Source organism: Crinia signifera, chromosome 2 (genome assembly GCF_055691185.1).
Source record: "Crinia signifera chromosome 2, ASM5569118v1, whole genome shotgun sequence".
Taxonomy (NCBI): Eukaryota; Metazoa; Chordata; class Amphibia; order Anura; family Myobatrachidae; genus Crinia; species Crinia signifera.
In genome coordinates, this window is record NC_139218.1 from 237,105,801 (window position 1) to 237,123,457 (window position 17,657).

The window sequence follows — 17,657 nt, forward strand, 5'->3', positions numbered from 1 at the left end:
CCATCATGTTAGTATCTGCTCCATTACTGTCATTTTACCCTGGAAGTCTCATGTTTTTCTTATCGTATGGCTTTTGATAAGTGAAAAATATATAAATAAAAAAATGTATTTTTTTAATTGTCATTTGATGTTTGTTGTATTTGTATTTATTTCAGGGTGATAAGCTATGGGGTGGCAGATTTGTTGGCAGCATAGACCCAATCATGGAAATGTTCAATTCTTCAGTGTCCTATGACCAGAGGATGTGGTCAGCTGATATCAGAGGAAGCCAAGCGTACGTAAAAGCCTTGGAAAAAGCAGGATTAGTGAGCGTGTCTGAGATGGAACAGATTCTCACTGGCCTCGATCAGGTAATGCATGTGTGGCACTGAGATCATCTGGACTTTTACTCTAAGCTTTGTATGGGAATATTTTGCATCAGCTTGTTGTCTTTGTACCCAGGGAAAACAGAGATCAAGTGGATATGTAGGGGGAAATTTACTAAAGGAAATTTGTAAAAAAATAGGTGTATTTGTATCCAGAAATACACTTATTTTTGACATTTACTATTCCGAAAATACGGCAATTCGTATTCGTCTTGATGTGCTATCAATACGAATACGAATTGCCGTATTTTCAGGATATTAAAAGTAAAAAATAAGTGTATTTCTGGATACAAATACATCTATTTTTTACAAATTTCCTTTAGTAAATTTCCCCCGTACTCACAGCATCACCTGAAATCATTATGCAAGGTCGCAATGACTTTATTTTGGTCTGTGATCGATAAATGTAATAGTTTAGATGAAAAAGATATTTATATACATCTATTTAATAATACAAATAATAATCTGGGGAATTTTGGCAACCATATGGATGTAGAGGGCACCGTGAGGAGTTCACACATCCATCTTGCTGCCAGACTCTCCTGTTCATCAATCCAAAGGGTCTAACGGAGCCAGCTATATTCAGTTTACTTTGTGCCAACGGAATAGACACTAGCATCAATATAGCACAGGGTTGCCTACCCTCCCGGAATGGCCGGGAGGGTCCCGGAAATCAGGTCCCCCTCCCTGCCCCCCGGAAAGGGTGGCAATCCTCCCGCATATCCCCCCAGCTCCCACGATGTGTTCCTTGGCGGGGGGGATCCACGGGTAAAATGCTGTGCAATCCCCGAACCTCCTCTTTTTCAGAGAGAGCAGCTCAAAAGTCGGCAGGTATGATATAGCAACTGGATCAGCTTTGTGATTCATGGCTTTAGTGTTTAGGCAGAGTGTCTGCGGGGGTCCTAAAACTGCACCTTCACTTCACCGTGGACCCCATAATTTCCTGCAGTATGGCTGGGGGGGGATTTTCATAAGCTTGACTGAAGTGGCGAGTTGTCAGGAAAATTGAAGGTTTGGAGACTAGAGGAGAGTTTTATTTGGCGTGGTAGGAATTTCTACGGAGTTGGTGCACCCCAAAGAGAGTCCTGCAATCATGAATGGGAGTGAATGAGTGTGGATACGAATGGTCGATCTTGTGAAGAGGTCGGGCTGGGAGATATTTTGAGATAAGAAGACATTTGCAATGATCAATGTGGGAGTTTTTGCAGTGTCTTGTGTAAGTTATTGTCATATATTGGATAGGTTATTTTATTTGCATATAGCATGATTTTTTAGACCGATTGAATGTGGGGAACAAAGGACAGTTCAGAGTCTAGGGTGACACCTAGGCAGTGAATTTGTGGAGTAGGATTGATTGTCATGTTCTCAACAGTGTCCGAGATATCAGAAATGTGTAATGTTTGTATAAGAAGAGAATGGGAAAGTGTTAAAAGCAGCAGAGAGATCAATAAGAATAAGAAGTGAGTAATGTCCTTTGGATTTGGCATTGACCGGATTATTTACTACTTTGGTCAGTGCTGTCTCTGTGGAAGGTTGGGAACTAAAGCCTGACTGAGGTTGGTCCAATAATACCCCTTTCACAATGACAAATATTTCCCAGGTTATTGCACCTGAATGCGCAACAAACCGGGAAACTGGTCAGTGTGAAAGGGTCCTGGAAGATTGTCACAGGTCCAACGTATCGGGATCTCATCCCGGGTTTTGACTAGGGTCCAGGCAGTGTGAACGGGTTTCCCGGGTCGACAGGACCCAGGTCACGTTCACTACACTGTAAAGACACCGCTGGGGGATGCTGACATCTCCCAGACTCTCTCTCCCCCCCCCCCAGCCCTGCCTCACGGTTACGTCTCCCGCCCGGTGCAGCTAGTGTGAAAGCTCTTGCAAGCCAGGTCGCAGCCTGGATTTTGGACCCAGCTTGCGAATCGGCTTGCAAGCGCTTTCCAATGTGAAAGGGGTATAAGTTGTGCAAGTTAAAAAAGTTTGTGAGATGAGCAACATTTTTATATGCCAAAAAATGTCTACATGTATTTGTAAGCTTGTCTCCTTCTTTTATGCAAGAAATTAATTGTTTTTGTGTTCCTCACAGATCCATGAGGAATGGTCTACAGGTACTTTTGTTCTGACAAAAGCAGATGAGGATATACATACAGCTAATGAACGCCGCCTGAAGGTAACAATTCTCTTCCGTACATGTGTGAAATTCCTGCTGTAAGAGATTTCATCTGTTAGACAGCAATTCATCACATGCTGACAATGCCGTTGACCTTTTAACCATGTTGTCATATGTCATCATTGTTAACAAAGACATAGGGCCCAATTGAGATCTGATTGCACCGCTGCGAATGTGCAGAGGACAGCATTCAGGAAGACACCGCCACACTATACTGATATACCGCCATGCGAATTGGTGTGCACAGTGTGCGAGTAGATGTGTAAGCCACACCCCATCTAATGATTTTTACATAGGCCACAAGTCATCGCTGGTGCCGCGTAGCCAGAGACTTACTCTGTGCTGATTACCTACTTCACAGTACAATACGAGGTGGATGCATAACCAGAGTGCTCAATAGGCATCCACATGTGAGTGAAACTGCCCGTGTATATCAAACACATACAGGTATATCCCCATAATATATGAATGTCCATATATAACATCTAAAGGTCCACAGGGTAACAATGGAAATGTTCAAACTGATCCCAGAGCAGAGTCCTATACCTTATGGGAGACATAGAAAAATCATATCATGAGACATAATCATTTGGTACTCCCCTCTTGTTCCGGACTGGAGGGTTGATCTTGGACACCCTGATGCCATCTGACCTGGTGCTGCTTTGCCTGTGGGAATTTGTCTTGAGCAATCAAACTTGTCTGCAGGTAACAAGGGTGTTGACAGAACTTCCTAACAGAGGCGCGGTGTCTAACTGACCAGCGGCTTCCACTAGGGGCCCCCGCAAGGAAGTTTGGACTTAGCTGCGTCTGGTCAGCTGGTCGCGGACCTCTGCAGGAAGTACCCTCCGTTCACCTAGTATATAAGGAGTCAACTGAACAGAACTCCTGTCTGAGAACTTGGTCAGAAAGATACAGGAGCACAGTGGAGCGGACTGAATTTGAGGATACCAGAATATCGCAGTATAGCCTATAGGTAGAGTCACTGGACTGGAACAACTGAGGAAAGTTGCCTCTTTGGCAATAACAAAACTAGTTAAACTCAGGATTAACTTAAGATGGCCTCCTTTGTGAATAACAGGAAATAGGGATACAGGATAACTTAGAGATGGCTGAAAACTTAATCGGAAATCACTTAAATAGGCTTTAATTGACAACAAAAGTAGGATCCGGGTACACTGAAAAACTAGGTGTCATAGTTTTTAGACCGCGGGGAGAGGGGGAGCCGGGGCTGTAGGGAAAAGCCGGGAGACTTGCCCCCCTTCCCGGGGGACCGGGAGGGGGACCCGATTTGCGGGACCCTCCCGGCCATTCCGGGAGGGTAGGCAAGTATGATTTAGTGTCCCTGCACAGAGTGCGTGGTGTCTGTGCCTGGAGCTGTGGTTTGACGGCTTCACAGCTCTTCTGTGATCTCCAGCCTAGTAGCTTCTGGTATACATTCCTGCTGCCATCTGAATCCTCTGTGTGCTTAGCGGTGAGTTTTTTACTGCTCCCCACTACTTGGGTTTGAACTTGCTACTGTGTTTTCCTACGCTGCATGGTTATACCTTCACCATGGATGTCTCACAAATCCTAAAGGTTATCCAGGCCTCAACCCAGAGATTGTTTCTTAGGGGCCCATTTATCAAACCATATTTGCGGCTAAATCACCGAAAACACCCGTTTTCGGGATTAAGCCGCAAATATTAAGTATCTCCTAAATGTATGAAAGGGGGACCGCAGCAGGGATCTCCGATCCCTGCTGCGATCCCCCCTGCACCGCCGCCGGCCACATCCCCCATAGGTTTCTATGGGGGATGCGAAGCTGCCCGATGTATTAACATCGGGCAGCCCGGCTTCGCATCCCTGGGCTATCGCCATTCTGATATGGCGATAGCCCATTGTAGCCTATGGCTACTGGATCGCACTGCCGAGCGGGGCAGTGCGGTCACAGGGGTCGGCGGGGGTCAGCGCATAACCGCGCATGCGCAGACCCCCCGGCATCCGGGTTAGGGCTTCGCAGGGACAGGCTCCTATCGGAGCCCTGTCCCTGCGCCCTTCTAATGATACATCCCGGCGGTGTACTTCAACACCGCAATGCGATGTCCGGCGATGCCACTGAGCCGGCATCCCACTATATTGATAAATGCGCCCCTTAGTCTTGAAGTAATCCATCTGGATACACTTTCCCTCCCCTGAGAAGGGTGATGGAGGGGTTAATGCTGCTATATCTACCTGCAATAAACCTGTCACTCCAGGACCTGCCGTAATTCCTCTGGATACACATCCCCAACCTTCTCCTGCTGTGAAAGGTGATGGAGGGGTCAATGCTTCTTTATCTATCTGCTATAAACAAGTCACTTGGGGACCTGCAGTAATTCATCTGGATACCCATCCCCAACCTTCTCCTACTGTGAAAGGTGATGGAGGGGTTAAAGCTGCTATGTCTACTTGCTCTACACAAGTCATTCCTATATATCCTGAAGTTATACCATGTAATACACCTTCTGCTTCATACACCTTTGTGGACAGTGGAAATGGGGATGATGATGTTCTGCTTGCTCACTATGCTCCTACAGTTTCTGCAAATCCTGCAGGATTGTTTGTGGATACTCTTTTCCCTAAATGCACCTATACAATATGCAAAGTTGAGGTCAATATATCTCCTGGCAGTCACTTAGATATTTCTTCAAATACTGTGACTATGTACATTGTGGGCCTGCATCTTTCTATGGTTATGTCCGGCGTGCAGGCTTATTGGTGCTACACGCCTGAATATTATGTTGCTGACACTTCACTTCTGACAACACTACCCTTCCTTGTGCTGGATAATCTGGGTCTTCTCAACTCTGACATACGCCAGGGGTTCTGCTGCACATTTTGGAGTGCTTTGGGATAGAACTGGTACTATACTTCTATTATGTCAAATTGTTCAAATTTTGCCGGACTGACGTTAATTAGATTTTAGATTAGAAACTCTTTTCAGATGCATTTATTCAATTTTATTTGACTGTTGTGAAAAGTTAATATGTCCTGCTTGTCCTGTATATATGACCCTAAACAATATATAGGTAAAAGTCCTGCTATGCATACTTCTGGTGGGAGAGCCAGTGTCACCCTAGTAAGGGGTCATTAGTCTTTTGTCTCCATAGGTAGGTGGGTGGGGGGTTAAGTTAGTATAGTATAGAGTAGCTTTAGTGGGCGTAAGGTTATGGGATCCAAGTATACCTAAGTTGGGGTCGGGTCATACAGGGAGGGGGGTTTCTTAGGGAGATTTGTTTTGGGTTTATTATTATTACTATTATGTTTTTCATGTATTTTATATTTATCCTGACGTAATTCTAGGTTTGTAGTACATCAGGTGGTTTTATCAGTAAAATTGTGTCTGATGTTATATCCTTCACATTCTTAATGTATAGCTGTACACGTATGGCGCCTACGGGTACCTTGTGAGGTTGTTCCTCTTGGTGAATTACACCTTCAAGACTATGCTTAACATTCTTATTATTTCTCATACTATATTGATAAACCATGTTAATATATCTGATGTGCACCTTGTTGCCCTGCTCTCCATAGTTACTTATTTTGGGGTGTAATTACACTTATTTTGGTGTGTTGTTTGTCTTTAAAAATCAATTAACATTATTGAATTAAAAAAAAACAAGGAACAGGGCACCGAAGGGTTACAGGTGATTTCAGCTTAAAACTGGGTTCTCCTCGGGTGCACAATTAGCCATCAATGCATAGACTCATTGGCACCATGAATGCAAACAGAACTGAGTCAGAGTTAGAAACAGCAAAATCACAAGTCATGTAAGCTTGAATAAGCAGATCTGTGACAGTGGACCTGTAGATGTTCTATATGGACATTCACATATTATAGTAAGATACCTACCGTATATACTTGAGTATAAGTCGACCCGAATATAAGCTGAGGCACCTAATTTTACCACAAAAACTGTAAAACCTATTGACTTAAGTATAAGCCTAGGGTGGGAAATGCAGCAGCTACTGGTAAATTTCCCTGTATAATAATACAAGGACACCACAGGCTGCTTCCCCTGCATAATAACAGGACACCACAGGCTGCTTCCCCTGCATAATAACAGGACACCACAGGTTGCTTTCCCTGCATAATAACAGAACACCACAGGCTGCTCCCCCTGCATAGGACACCACAGGCTGCTCCCCCTGCATAGGACACCACAGGCTGCTCCCCCTGCATAGGACACCACAGGCTGCTCCCCCTGCATAGGACACCACAGGCTGCTCCCCCTGCATAGGACACCACAGGCTTTTACTGACCTCTTGCATCCCCTGTACTGGGGGGGTTGCTGCTGCCGCTGAACTACTCCAGGGAGGTAGGGAAGGTACTGTGCCGCTGTCTGGCTCCATGGGGGTTGGAGGTGGTGCGTGGCCGCCGCTGAACTCCTGGTGTGTCGGCCGCTGCCCTGCTCCATGGTGGAGGTAAACTGCTGAAGGGTGGTAGAGGGGTGCCGCTAACCGGCTCCATGGAGAGAGGGGGAGTGGGGTGCGTTGCAGCCACTGACTTCCTTCTGTGGCCGGCGCTGCTCTGCAATGGCCTCCTGCACCATACATGTCCTCAGTGCAGGATGCCGCGGCCATGTTCCCGTAGTCGCAGCCATCTTCCCTAAGCCGCGGCTACATCATTACAGCCACTGACTCGAGTATAACCTGAGTGGGTTTTTTTCAGCAAATAAAAAGAGCTGGAAAACTTGGCTTATACTCGAGTATATACGGTATATGTGTTTGATATACACGGGCAGTTTTACTCTCATTTGGTTGCCTATTGAGCGTTCTGGTTATGCATCCCCCTCACATTTTTCTTCATGTTTGTCTATAGCATTTATACAAAGCAGACTCTTCCCAACTTTTTCTTCTGTCACTCTCCTCTCCTTTACATCACTTGCCCATCCAATCCCAGTGTACCTCCCCTATTCACAACCCTGCCACCTCCATAGATTATTCCCATGCGTCATCTACAATCCCACAATCGCATTCGAACTGATACAATTTGATAAAGTAACAATATTTAATGCAAACCTTCTTGAATAGACCTCTATGTATTTTAATGTAAAAATAGGAAATTATATTATTTAAGCAAACAATTTTATTTTATAAGTGCAATTCTTTCAATTTATTTTCTTCTTAAGGCGAGAATTAAAAAATAGAACAGTGTTATTGCAGATAATCAAGATAATATACAGGGTATTTTCTTTCACATGACTCCAAATAGTAATGCAAGGTATTACTGTTACTATATCTGTATCTGTGACAACATAGTATGTCTCTCTCATTTAGGAATTAATAGGAGAACCTGCAGGAAAGCTCCATACTGGACGCAGCAGAAATGACCAGGTATTGCTTGTTCTGTGCCTCATTACTTACACACAGTGGGCTAAGTACGCAATGCTGATGTTTTTGGAATTGAGTAATTATCGGTAGACTGGGCATGGGATGTGATCACACTGTAAATGTGTCATGGTTACAGTGAGGATTTCATTGCAGAATGATTGACAGGAAGTGACCATATGAAGCAGTTTACCGAGAGTGGTGGCAAAAAATGCAGGCGTGTCATGGCTGTGTTCAGGGCATGTATGTGACATCAGCTGCAGAGAAACATGGCATCTCTGTCACTACAGTCTGCATAGCCATAGTCCTACTTGGCAGCTGATATTCCCCTTTTAGTGCATATAGGCTGCGAATGTGTATGCAATTGTAAATAAGATTGCAAGGCATCTTTTGCATTAGCAGTTATACTGCATTAGAAGTTATGCTAATTGGTATTTAGTGTATACTCATCAGTTGTATTCTTAGAACAACATCATCTTTCAACCTGACAATTTATATGCTTTATACACTTTTTTGCTTCAATAAAAAATTAAAATAAACAAACTTAAGTTTAATGCACTTAACTATATACATGTACAATTATCAATATATTACACGGCAGACTTCTAAATAAAAACTATTATTATTATTATTGGTCTCCCATCATACTTCATTTACCCACCACTGTTCCCCTTGCTTCGGCATTTGCCATTGACAATCCACTGCCTCTCTTAGAAAATACCAGGGTAGAAGTAGATTGTGCTAGATGCTGCTGGCCTTTCCTCAGTCCTGTTAGATTTATTGGTTACATAGAAAGCAATAGCAGCTTATAATTTCCACTTAAAAGGAATCCAATAGGCTAATTACCCTCACCGGCTGATTCAATAAGCCACAGTGATGGACCTTCCCTTGCAAGTTGAGTTGTGAGGAGAAGGCTGCAGTGTACCGCCCTGAAAATTGTGCATTTTGCGCAGCAGCAATGGGTTATTGTGTGTTAACCCAGGGCCTGCTGTGCAGGGAAAATAGTTGTATTGATTACCTATTCCTTGCGCAACAAACTGCAGCAGTTTGGATTCCCCATTTAACTGTAATGTAAGTTTAACTTATTATAAGAAGAATCGCATCAAGGGAAATAAACCGTAGTCACACATTGGTAAGCAGGTACTGGTACAAGCAAATGTTCCTGACTTTGTCATCCATTGTGTTTTGAATACCCCTTAACATTTGACTCCTTAGGTAATCACTTTAGTCATGTAATGATAGAAACAGCCATAAAAATGCTATCTGTAAGTAAGTGAGATTAAATATTGGTATTCAGTATTTTATTTCTCTTAGGTTGTAACAGACATGAGGTTATGGCTGCGGGAATCCTGCTCTGTGCTCTACGTGCACTTGATTCGTCTTATTCGGACTATGATTGACAGGGCAGCTGTGTAAGTGAAGGAAGAGGTTTAAGCTGTTACAATGTATATGAAATTAGCGTAACACTATGGCCCAGATGTATAAGATGTGTCCAAATGAAACAGAGACTTTTGCTGTAGTGGTGTTATATCTAATTGCAGTGTGTTAGTGTGTTTGCTGTTGGCGTGGCATTTTTTCACAGTTCCTGGAAAATAGTTTTACGTGGTCGGATTCATGATGGATTCCTCCAGATCAGCGCAAAGAGCTGTTATCCAATTTCTTCACGCAGAAGGCGACCATGCTTCAAAAATTTCTCGCAGGAGGAGAAATCCTGTACAGAGAGTAGTGTCTCACATTCTGGTGGTACTGGTTCTGATGAATGAGATCCTCCACAGATAAAATTGTGGAAGGGTTGGTGACATGTGCCTTCCCGGGCCATGGCAAGTCCTTGATGCTTTTGCGTCCCACCTCATAACGCTGACACCACTGGAATATGGTGCACCGTGTGAAACACTGCTCGCCTTCTGCGCAAAGAGATTGGATAACAGCTCTTTGTGCTGACCTGGAGGAATCCATCATACATCCGATCGTGCAAAACAACTTTCCAGGAATGAAGAAACTGAGTTCACTACACATGCGCAACAGGGAAATAAGCCGTGCTATCTATTGACAAACCCACTGCGATTAGGTACAGCACTGCTACAGTCTCCTTTTCATTTGGCCACACCTTATACTAGTCTGAGAGTTGAAGGCACCAACTGTTATATAGCTGCTAAATATAATGCAGCAATATTGCCGATTTAAGCCTAACGAATATATTTTTATTACAGTGGGCTAAGATGTTCAAGGCCCTTCTTTAAAAGATAAGTCTTAGGATTACTAATAATGTCACTCTTTTATATATAAAGTACTAAACGCAATGGGCCAAATGTAACAGGGTGTGAGAATCAGTGCGTTTTTGGAAGTTTTTTTTCCTCTTTTTTTTATTTTTTTATGCGGCAATCATTTACACTGAAAAACCATGTTGATTTTGGCATGTATTTGAATGCCGCTTAAAAAAAAAATTCTCCCCAAATCTTTAACTTTTTGATTCTCGCACTCCATTACATTTGGTCCTATATATTCATTCCTTGGCTTTATTATAAAGCGGTTGACCAGTCAAAACAGTGATTTTCACTGCTTCTGGCAAATTCCTTCTCAAATGGACAAAACTATGTGCACTGCAGGTGGGGTAGATGTTACTTGTGCAGAGAGAATTAGATTTGGGTGGGGACTTTCTTCAAAGTGAGATCTATGTTGCAGTGTAAAAAATAAAGCAGTCAGTATTTTCCCTGCACAGAAACAAAATAACTTACTCAAATATAATTCTCTCTGCACATTTTACATCTGCCCCCCTGCAGTGCACATGGTTTTGTCCATTTAAGAAGGAATTTGCCAGAAGGAGTGAACCAGAATAAGCCCCATAAACTCCCCTCGTGTAAGGATTGATGTATCAAGCAGTGAAGTTGCCCATAGCAACCAATCAGCTTGGAGGTAGCATTTTTTTAAGGCTATATCACTCTAGTCATTAAACATCGGCACCATAGTGACTACTGTGAAGTCCAGCTCCTGACCATTGTTTCTGCAGGACCATTGGGAAAATGTGAAAGTCCTAATCATTTTTCCACAGTGGCAATTAAGCCACAATAAAGAGAAAATATCCATGCCTAACTCCATAAATATTTCTAAACATACAGTATTTGCTACTGCAAAAATGTCAGCATTTTGCAAACCATTTTGAAAACCACATGAATCAATGAATTTGCTGCCGATCCATGTTTTCTATCACTTTTGGTTGAATTTGCAGGTGTTTTCGATCGCTTTTGGGTCCCGGTTTATCCATGCCGATTCGAAAATATACTCAAAAACACCCTCAATTGAATACCGAGTGTCCAAATTAGTGCCGTTTTTCACAGATCTAATTGAATACCCCAAATGTGTTAGAGGGGAAAACTGTTGCTGGGTATTTGCATTCATTAGAATAATTAAAGCCTTATAGCTGCTAGATTTAATGGGGATATTCATTATTGAGAAACCAACCTGGTTTTGCCTTTTAAACCAATCATTAATAAATGCTTTTGCTTGCACAACTTGAAACATTACAATAACATCAATAAACTAGAAGTGCAAAAATGTAATTTTATGTAAAAATAAATGGTTCACTTAGAACTAGGACAGTCAACATGCTATTGCAGCAACATACCATGCTAGACAAAATTCCAGTAATTACACATCAAGGTCGTGTAATGAACCTAGGGTAATGACCTGCTACTTACAAAATAATCCTTAGCTGTGTATCGACCGTATTGTGAAATATTAATCCTTGATCGCTTAGATTAATGTTCTTCTAGTATCACATGTGTAATTGGTCAACATGAACTGTTTGGACCGTCCTTCTCCCATCTCAGAACAAAAGTAGCTGGAAATGTTAAGCCGTGTACACATCAGCAGCGATATGGGCTGATATCCAGAGGCGGAACTACCATTGGTGCAGCAGGTGCATTGCATCGGGGCCCCTGAGGACTAAGGGGCCCATTGCTGTCTAGACCAGCAGCTTGCACCCCTGTCAACCACTGTTGTGGGGCCTAAATTATTCTTTTGCACCTGGGCCCACCACTCACAAGTTCCGCCACTGCTGATATCGCTGGCAATATGGTCGCTGGCGACCATATTGCCAGTGATGAGAGTGTGCCCTAAATAAATGTAATATCGCAAGACATTGCACTGAATGGGGGAAATATACTAAGATGGGAGTTCTATTTCAGATGGGATGTTGCTATGGGTAGCCAATTAGATACTATCTATTATCTTCTAGAACATGGGTCCTCAAACTGCAGCCCTCCAGATGTTGTGAAACTACAAATCCCAGCATGCCTTGCCACAGTTTTAACACTCCCTTATAGCAAAACTGTGGCAAGGCATGCTGGGATTTGTAGTTTCACAACATCTGGAGGGCCGCAGTTTGAGGACCCATGTTCTAGAAGGTGCTAAATAAATAAAAAGTAGACTGATTGGTTGCCCATAGCAATATCCTGTGTGAAATAGAACTCCCATTTAAATAAATCTCCCCCAGTGAGTCATAGCCTTATTTTGGTTTGTGGTTAACATGGTGGATGGGATGCGGGCAGTCAGAATACCGATGCCTGCATCCTGACTAGCGGCCACAAGCCTTGTGCCGGAATCCCATTATCTGTGATAATGCAGACGCTGGCATCCCGAATGTGAGCATGTGGGTGGGTTAGTGTTAGGGTGGGGGTGGGGGTTTAGCTAGGGCAGGGGAAAGGTAAATATACTTACTTAACCCCTGCTGGGATACCCTGATTGGGATGTTGGCGCCTGTATTCTAACCTCAGGCATCCCCACTGCCGGTCATGTGTATGTATTCCCTTATTACACATTGGCCCTTATTCAGATCTGATCGCAGTACAAATTTGTTTGTAAAATGGGCCAAACCATGTGCACTGCAGCTGGGGCAGATGTAATGTTCTGAGAGAGTAAAATTTGGGTGGGGTGTGTTGAAACTGAAATCTAAATTGCATTGTAAAAATAATGCAGCCAGTATTTACCCTGCACAGAAACAAAATAACTCACACAAATCTAACTCTCTCTCTGCATATGTTGCATCTGCCCCACCTGCAGTGCACATCATTTTGCCCATTTTCCAAACAAATTTGTTCTGCGATCAGATCTGAATAAAGGCCATTATCCAGAAAATGTGGATTGTTATCCTAATCATTCTAGTTTACAGTGTCTGGTGTACTGACAATTAGTACAGGGGTCCCCCAGGGGTGTGTTCTGAGCCCTCTGTTATATTCCCTGTTTACCTACGATTGTTCCTCAGTTTCTGATTCTGTTCAGATTATTAAATTTGCTGACGATATTGCTCTCGTGGGTTCCTTTGTTCATGACAACGAGTCCGCCTATAGGTTGGAGATATCGAGGTTTGAGTCTTGGAGTAAGGAAAACGGTCTGGTCCTTAATGTAAACAAGACCAAAGAAATGATAGTTGACTTCAGGAAGTCTCCTAAAGCCCTAAGCTGCCTGCTGGTCCTGAATCGTCAACAAGTGGAGTCGGTAGACTCGTTCAAATTCTTGGGCATAAATATTTCCAAAGATCTTCTGTGGAGCGCCTACATAGATACTGTAACAAAAGGGCCCACCAGCGTATGTTTTTCTTGAGGAAGCTACGTCTGGCTGGCATGAGCAGAAGAACCTTGGTGAATTTTTATACTGGTGTTATCGAGAGTGTAATCACCTACGGTATTGTGGTGTGGTTTGGCTCTTGTTCCGCAGCTGATCGTAAAGCCCTTCAGAGAGTGGTGTCAGTGGCAAGTAAAATAGTTGGGGTTGCTCTGCCAAGTATTCACCATGTATTCGAATCCCGGCTTCTCAAGAAGACTTACAGTATTTTGAGGGATTCTTCCCATCCTAGTAGCGATCTGTTTTCCTTACTCCCCTCCAACAAGCGTTATCGTTCGGTCTTGTGTAAGTCCAAACGATACAGAGAGAGCTTCTTTCCAACAGCAATTCATATTTGAAATTTAGTCGGAATTTTTTTACTGGGTATAGATCTTGATTCGCATGTTGTTTTACTTTTATTGACTTTTTCTTATCTTTTGTACTGTTCACAATCAAATTTCGTTTAATGTTTATGTATGTGAGCATTTTATGATAATAAAGATATTATTATTATTATACAGGTTGAGTATCCCCTATCCGAAATGCTCGGGACCGCGAGCATTTCGGATAGGGGAATTTTCCGGTTTTTAGAATAATTTTTTGCAGCCATACTTACCTGTCCCCTGATGGTCCCCGGGCGTCCCTCGGCGTCCGCGCAGTCCCCGGGCGTCCACAGCAGGCCTCCGGCATCTTCTCCTGGTCTCCAGCGGTCCCAGGAATGCATTGCGCGAGTGTGCGCGCGCACCGGTGACGTCACCGGCGCGCGCGCACACTCGCGCAATGCATTCCTGGGACCGCTGGAGACCCTGGAGAAGATGCCAGAGGCCTGCTGTGGACGCCCGGGGACTTGGTAAGTATGAAAAGAGGGTTAGGGGGTTAAAAAAAAAAAAATTTGAATGATTCCAAAAACCACGGTTTTTGGAATAATTCGGATAAGGGATGTCCGGATACCGGATACTCAACCTGTACTACTAGGCAGTTAATTTGCCAGAAAGAACAAGAATTAAAAAAGGCAGTGCACTTTGGGCTAAACAAAGTGACAATCTAAATCTACAACTTTATTAACATCATAAGCTTCTCAATATAGAGGAAATAAACCTGCTGTGTTCGTGTTTTGTAAATTTCTAAAGAAAAATTGAATTGTATGTATTGATTCTGAAGCATATTAAAAAGTAAATCAGTCAACAAAATATCAAGTAAGATAAGTGCATGTAATAAAGATTCAAATAAATGGTATGTAATTACCAAACATAATACCTGGTCATAAGTGAAAGGCAGAAGCCTTGCTGGGCAAAGCAATGAGCTAACACTGTAAGAAATAGAGGGATCATTGTCTGTAGTTCCCTGTAAGTACCACAAGGTATTCGACAAACATTGAATAATCATTTGTCGGGTCTGTGTAGCAAGAACCATTATATAACACTTCAGGTCTCAAATAATTAAGATACTCTGGATTCCTTAGCCAGGGATGCCTCAGTCCATCTGAAATAGGAAAAATATTTTTCCAGAAATAAAGAAAAAGGGCACATTCAATGCTGAATCCAGACCTTTAAAATTGTTTATTTAGCAGCTGACAACAGCACTAATAAAAAGTTTTACATCCATGTGACACTCATTGCCTCTGTTAAAAAAAATCCCCAATATGGCCCATCCAGGTTTAGCCTGAGTATGGTCAGACTCATACCCCTTTCAGACAGAAAACAAAATTGCCGGGTGAAGCAGTTCCACCCGGTAATTTTGTGAATAACAGGGGTCCTTTTTCTGTGTGAAAGGGTACACCCGTGTCGTAAATCCTGTGTCTCCAACCCTGGAATTAACCAGGGTTGAGGACACGGGATTTATGTTTTTAGTTGGTTTGGGTTGCAGGCATGTTTCTTTTTTAAATGATCAGACAGTGAGTGGGTTTCTATGCCCTTTTCGCTGTTTCTCACATGTTCGGACATCCTCGTTTTTAGGGCTTGAGGTGTTCTTCCCACGTGGAGGCCACAGCTACATTCTGTTAAGTACACAATGTTGGTAGTGTGGCAAGTTATGATGTCTTTGATTTGATAGGTCTTTCCATTTATATTGAATTCTGTGTTTTTTCTGCTTTTACTGTTTTGCACATGATGCTTGACCCGCAACGATGGAAACCCTTGGTATTGATGCCGGTGTTGATGGTTGTATCCAAAGCACTCCTGACTAGTTTGCTCTAAAGGTTTTCTGCTTTTTTATAAATAAATTGTGGTTTCGGTGGAAGATCATTTACTAGAATGGGGTCCTTCTGGAGTATATGCCAGTGTTTTTTAAAGATTTTTTCCCCAGTTTTTTATGATGTGAGCCGTATGTCGTTAAGAAGGCATATTTACTGACTAGTTTTAGATGTTTTTTGTTGTTTTTTCCAGCAGTGGTTCTCTTGCCATCTCCTAAATTGCTCTTTTGGTTTCTTTTAATTTGGTTTCTTTATACCCTCTGGCTTCGAAGTTTTTCATCATATCCCCCATCTGGTTTTAGCATACTTCGTCTTCCGTGCAGTTTTTTTCTGATGCAAAGGAGTTAGCTTTTTGGGAACTCCATCAAGCCATCTTTTCAGGAGTTCACTATCTCTCTGGATGTACCTGTTGGTTTCAGTGAGTTTCTGGAAAGTTTTTGTGTGTATGGCCCCCTCTTTCACATATATTGTGAGGTCCAGAAAATGAATTTCAGTTTTTTACTTATTTGGAATGTAAATTTCAGATTTATGTTATTATTATTCAAATATTGACAGAAAGATTCTAAGTCTTCCTCCAGTCCTTGCCAGAAGAAAACTACACCATCGATGTAGCGGCGCCATGAGACCAGATTTGCCTCCCATTTGTTGTTGTTTCAGATATGCTCCTCTTCCCACATGGCCAGAAAGAGGTTAGCATAGGAGGGGGCAAATCTGGTCCCCATGGCTCGATGATGTAGTTATCTTCTGGCAAGGACTTGAGGAAGACGTACAATCTTTCTGTCAATATTTGAATAATAATAACATAAATCTGAAATTTACATTCCAAATAAGATTACGGTGTTTTCTTTTTCCTCCTTTTTATATATGCCATAAAATGGAGCACGACAAAAGAACACTTTAAATCATATCCTTCACATCCGGTTTCCAAACAGCAGAAGCGATGTCTAATGAGATCCTACATGAAAGGAGGAAGAAAACTGCCGCCAACCAAAGATCCCGAATTGTCATCCAGAAAGCCGGGGCCGGAAGTTGTCATCAAGACCCAATACCCTGACGTTGCGGCAGTTACGCTGCAGCAAATCTTATTGAACACTATATCTACTAGGAAGGAGGCAGCTGGACTGTGCCCCTCTCATGTGCCACTACTTCCCTGGCCATATATTGTTTATTTTGTGCCACAAGAGTCTTTGTATTGATGTCGCCGGACCGGAAGTGACGGTGATGCACTTCCATAAATACCCATGGTGGATGCCAGTCAGTGCACCCAGGAAGCATAGGCGAATCTAGGGGGTGGTCCGGGGGTGCACAGGACCACCCATTAGCCAATTTTGTAGCTGAGGGATGGGGCTTTCCAACGAGCCCAGCCCCGTGTCTCTAGCTCACTGGGAACTGGAGATACGGACAGGCAAAGCTGGAACGTTTTTCCTATAGATAACATGGGACCCGCTAATTCCGACCTCCACCCAGTTCAACGGCTGCCAGTTCCCCGTTCTGCATCACTGAAGCTCGAAGTTGATCTCAGTCGAACCCAAATTGCTGGGCCTTCATTCTGATACCAGGCTGAATCCATATGGGTTAATTGGTTCCAGGGATATTGAGGTTAAACCGTTTTTTTTTTTTTTTTCATTTCTTAAATGTAATTTCATGATTGTTTATGTTCTTTGAGGGCAGATTTCTCTGGAATCAAACAGCCCAGTTTCACGGGACCAAAATAATTTGAAGCCAACTTAAAAGTTCTTCAATATGATACTGGTCTCATGTAAATGGGTCAGTTGGTTCCGAAGATATAGCTGGTTGGTTAAAGGGGGGTAGGGAGAGGGGAGTGGTTGTCTCTCCCCCTCACACCAGAAAATGCAGGGACTAGGCTGGTGTATAAGGGGTCAGCCTGGGAATGTCCCTGCATGAGCCTGGGACCATATTCCCGGGTAAATCCCTGCATTTTCTGTTGTGAAAGGGGTATTATTTTAAACAGCCGTGACCTGCA

The 17,657-nt window shown here is 43.0% G+C and overlaps 1 protein-coding gene across 2 annotated transcripts in view; it reads left to right on the forward strand.

The window, feature by feature from the left end:
- Positions 1-17,657, forward strand: part of ASL (argininosuccinate lyase) — a 74,358-nt gene that overhangs the window by 14,680 nt on the left and 42,021 nt on the right. For both annotated transcript variants that reach the window (XM_083174043.1, XM_083174044.1), the window contains exons 3-6: positions 156-350; positions 2,452-2,535; positions 7,834-7,890; positions 9,199-9,296. In XM_083174043.1, coding sequence (XP_083030169.1) covers positions 156-350; positions 2,452-2,535; positions 7,834-7,890; positions 9,199-9,296 — 434 coding nt within the window. The remainder of the gene's footprint in view (positions 1-155; positions 351-2,451; positions 2,536-7,833; positions 7,891-9,198; positions 9,297-17,657) is intronic.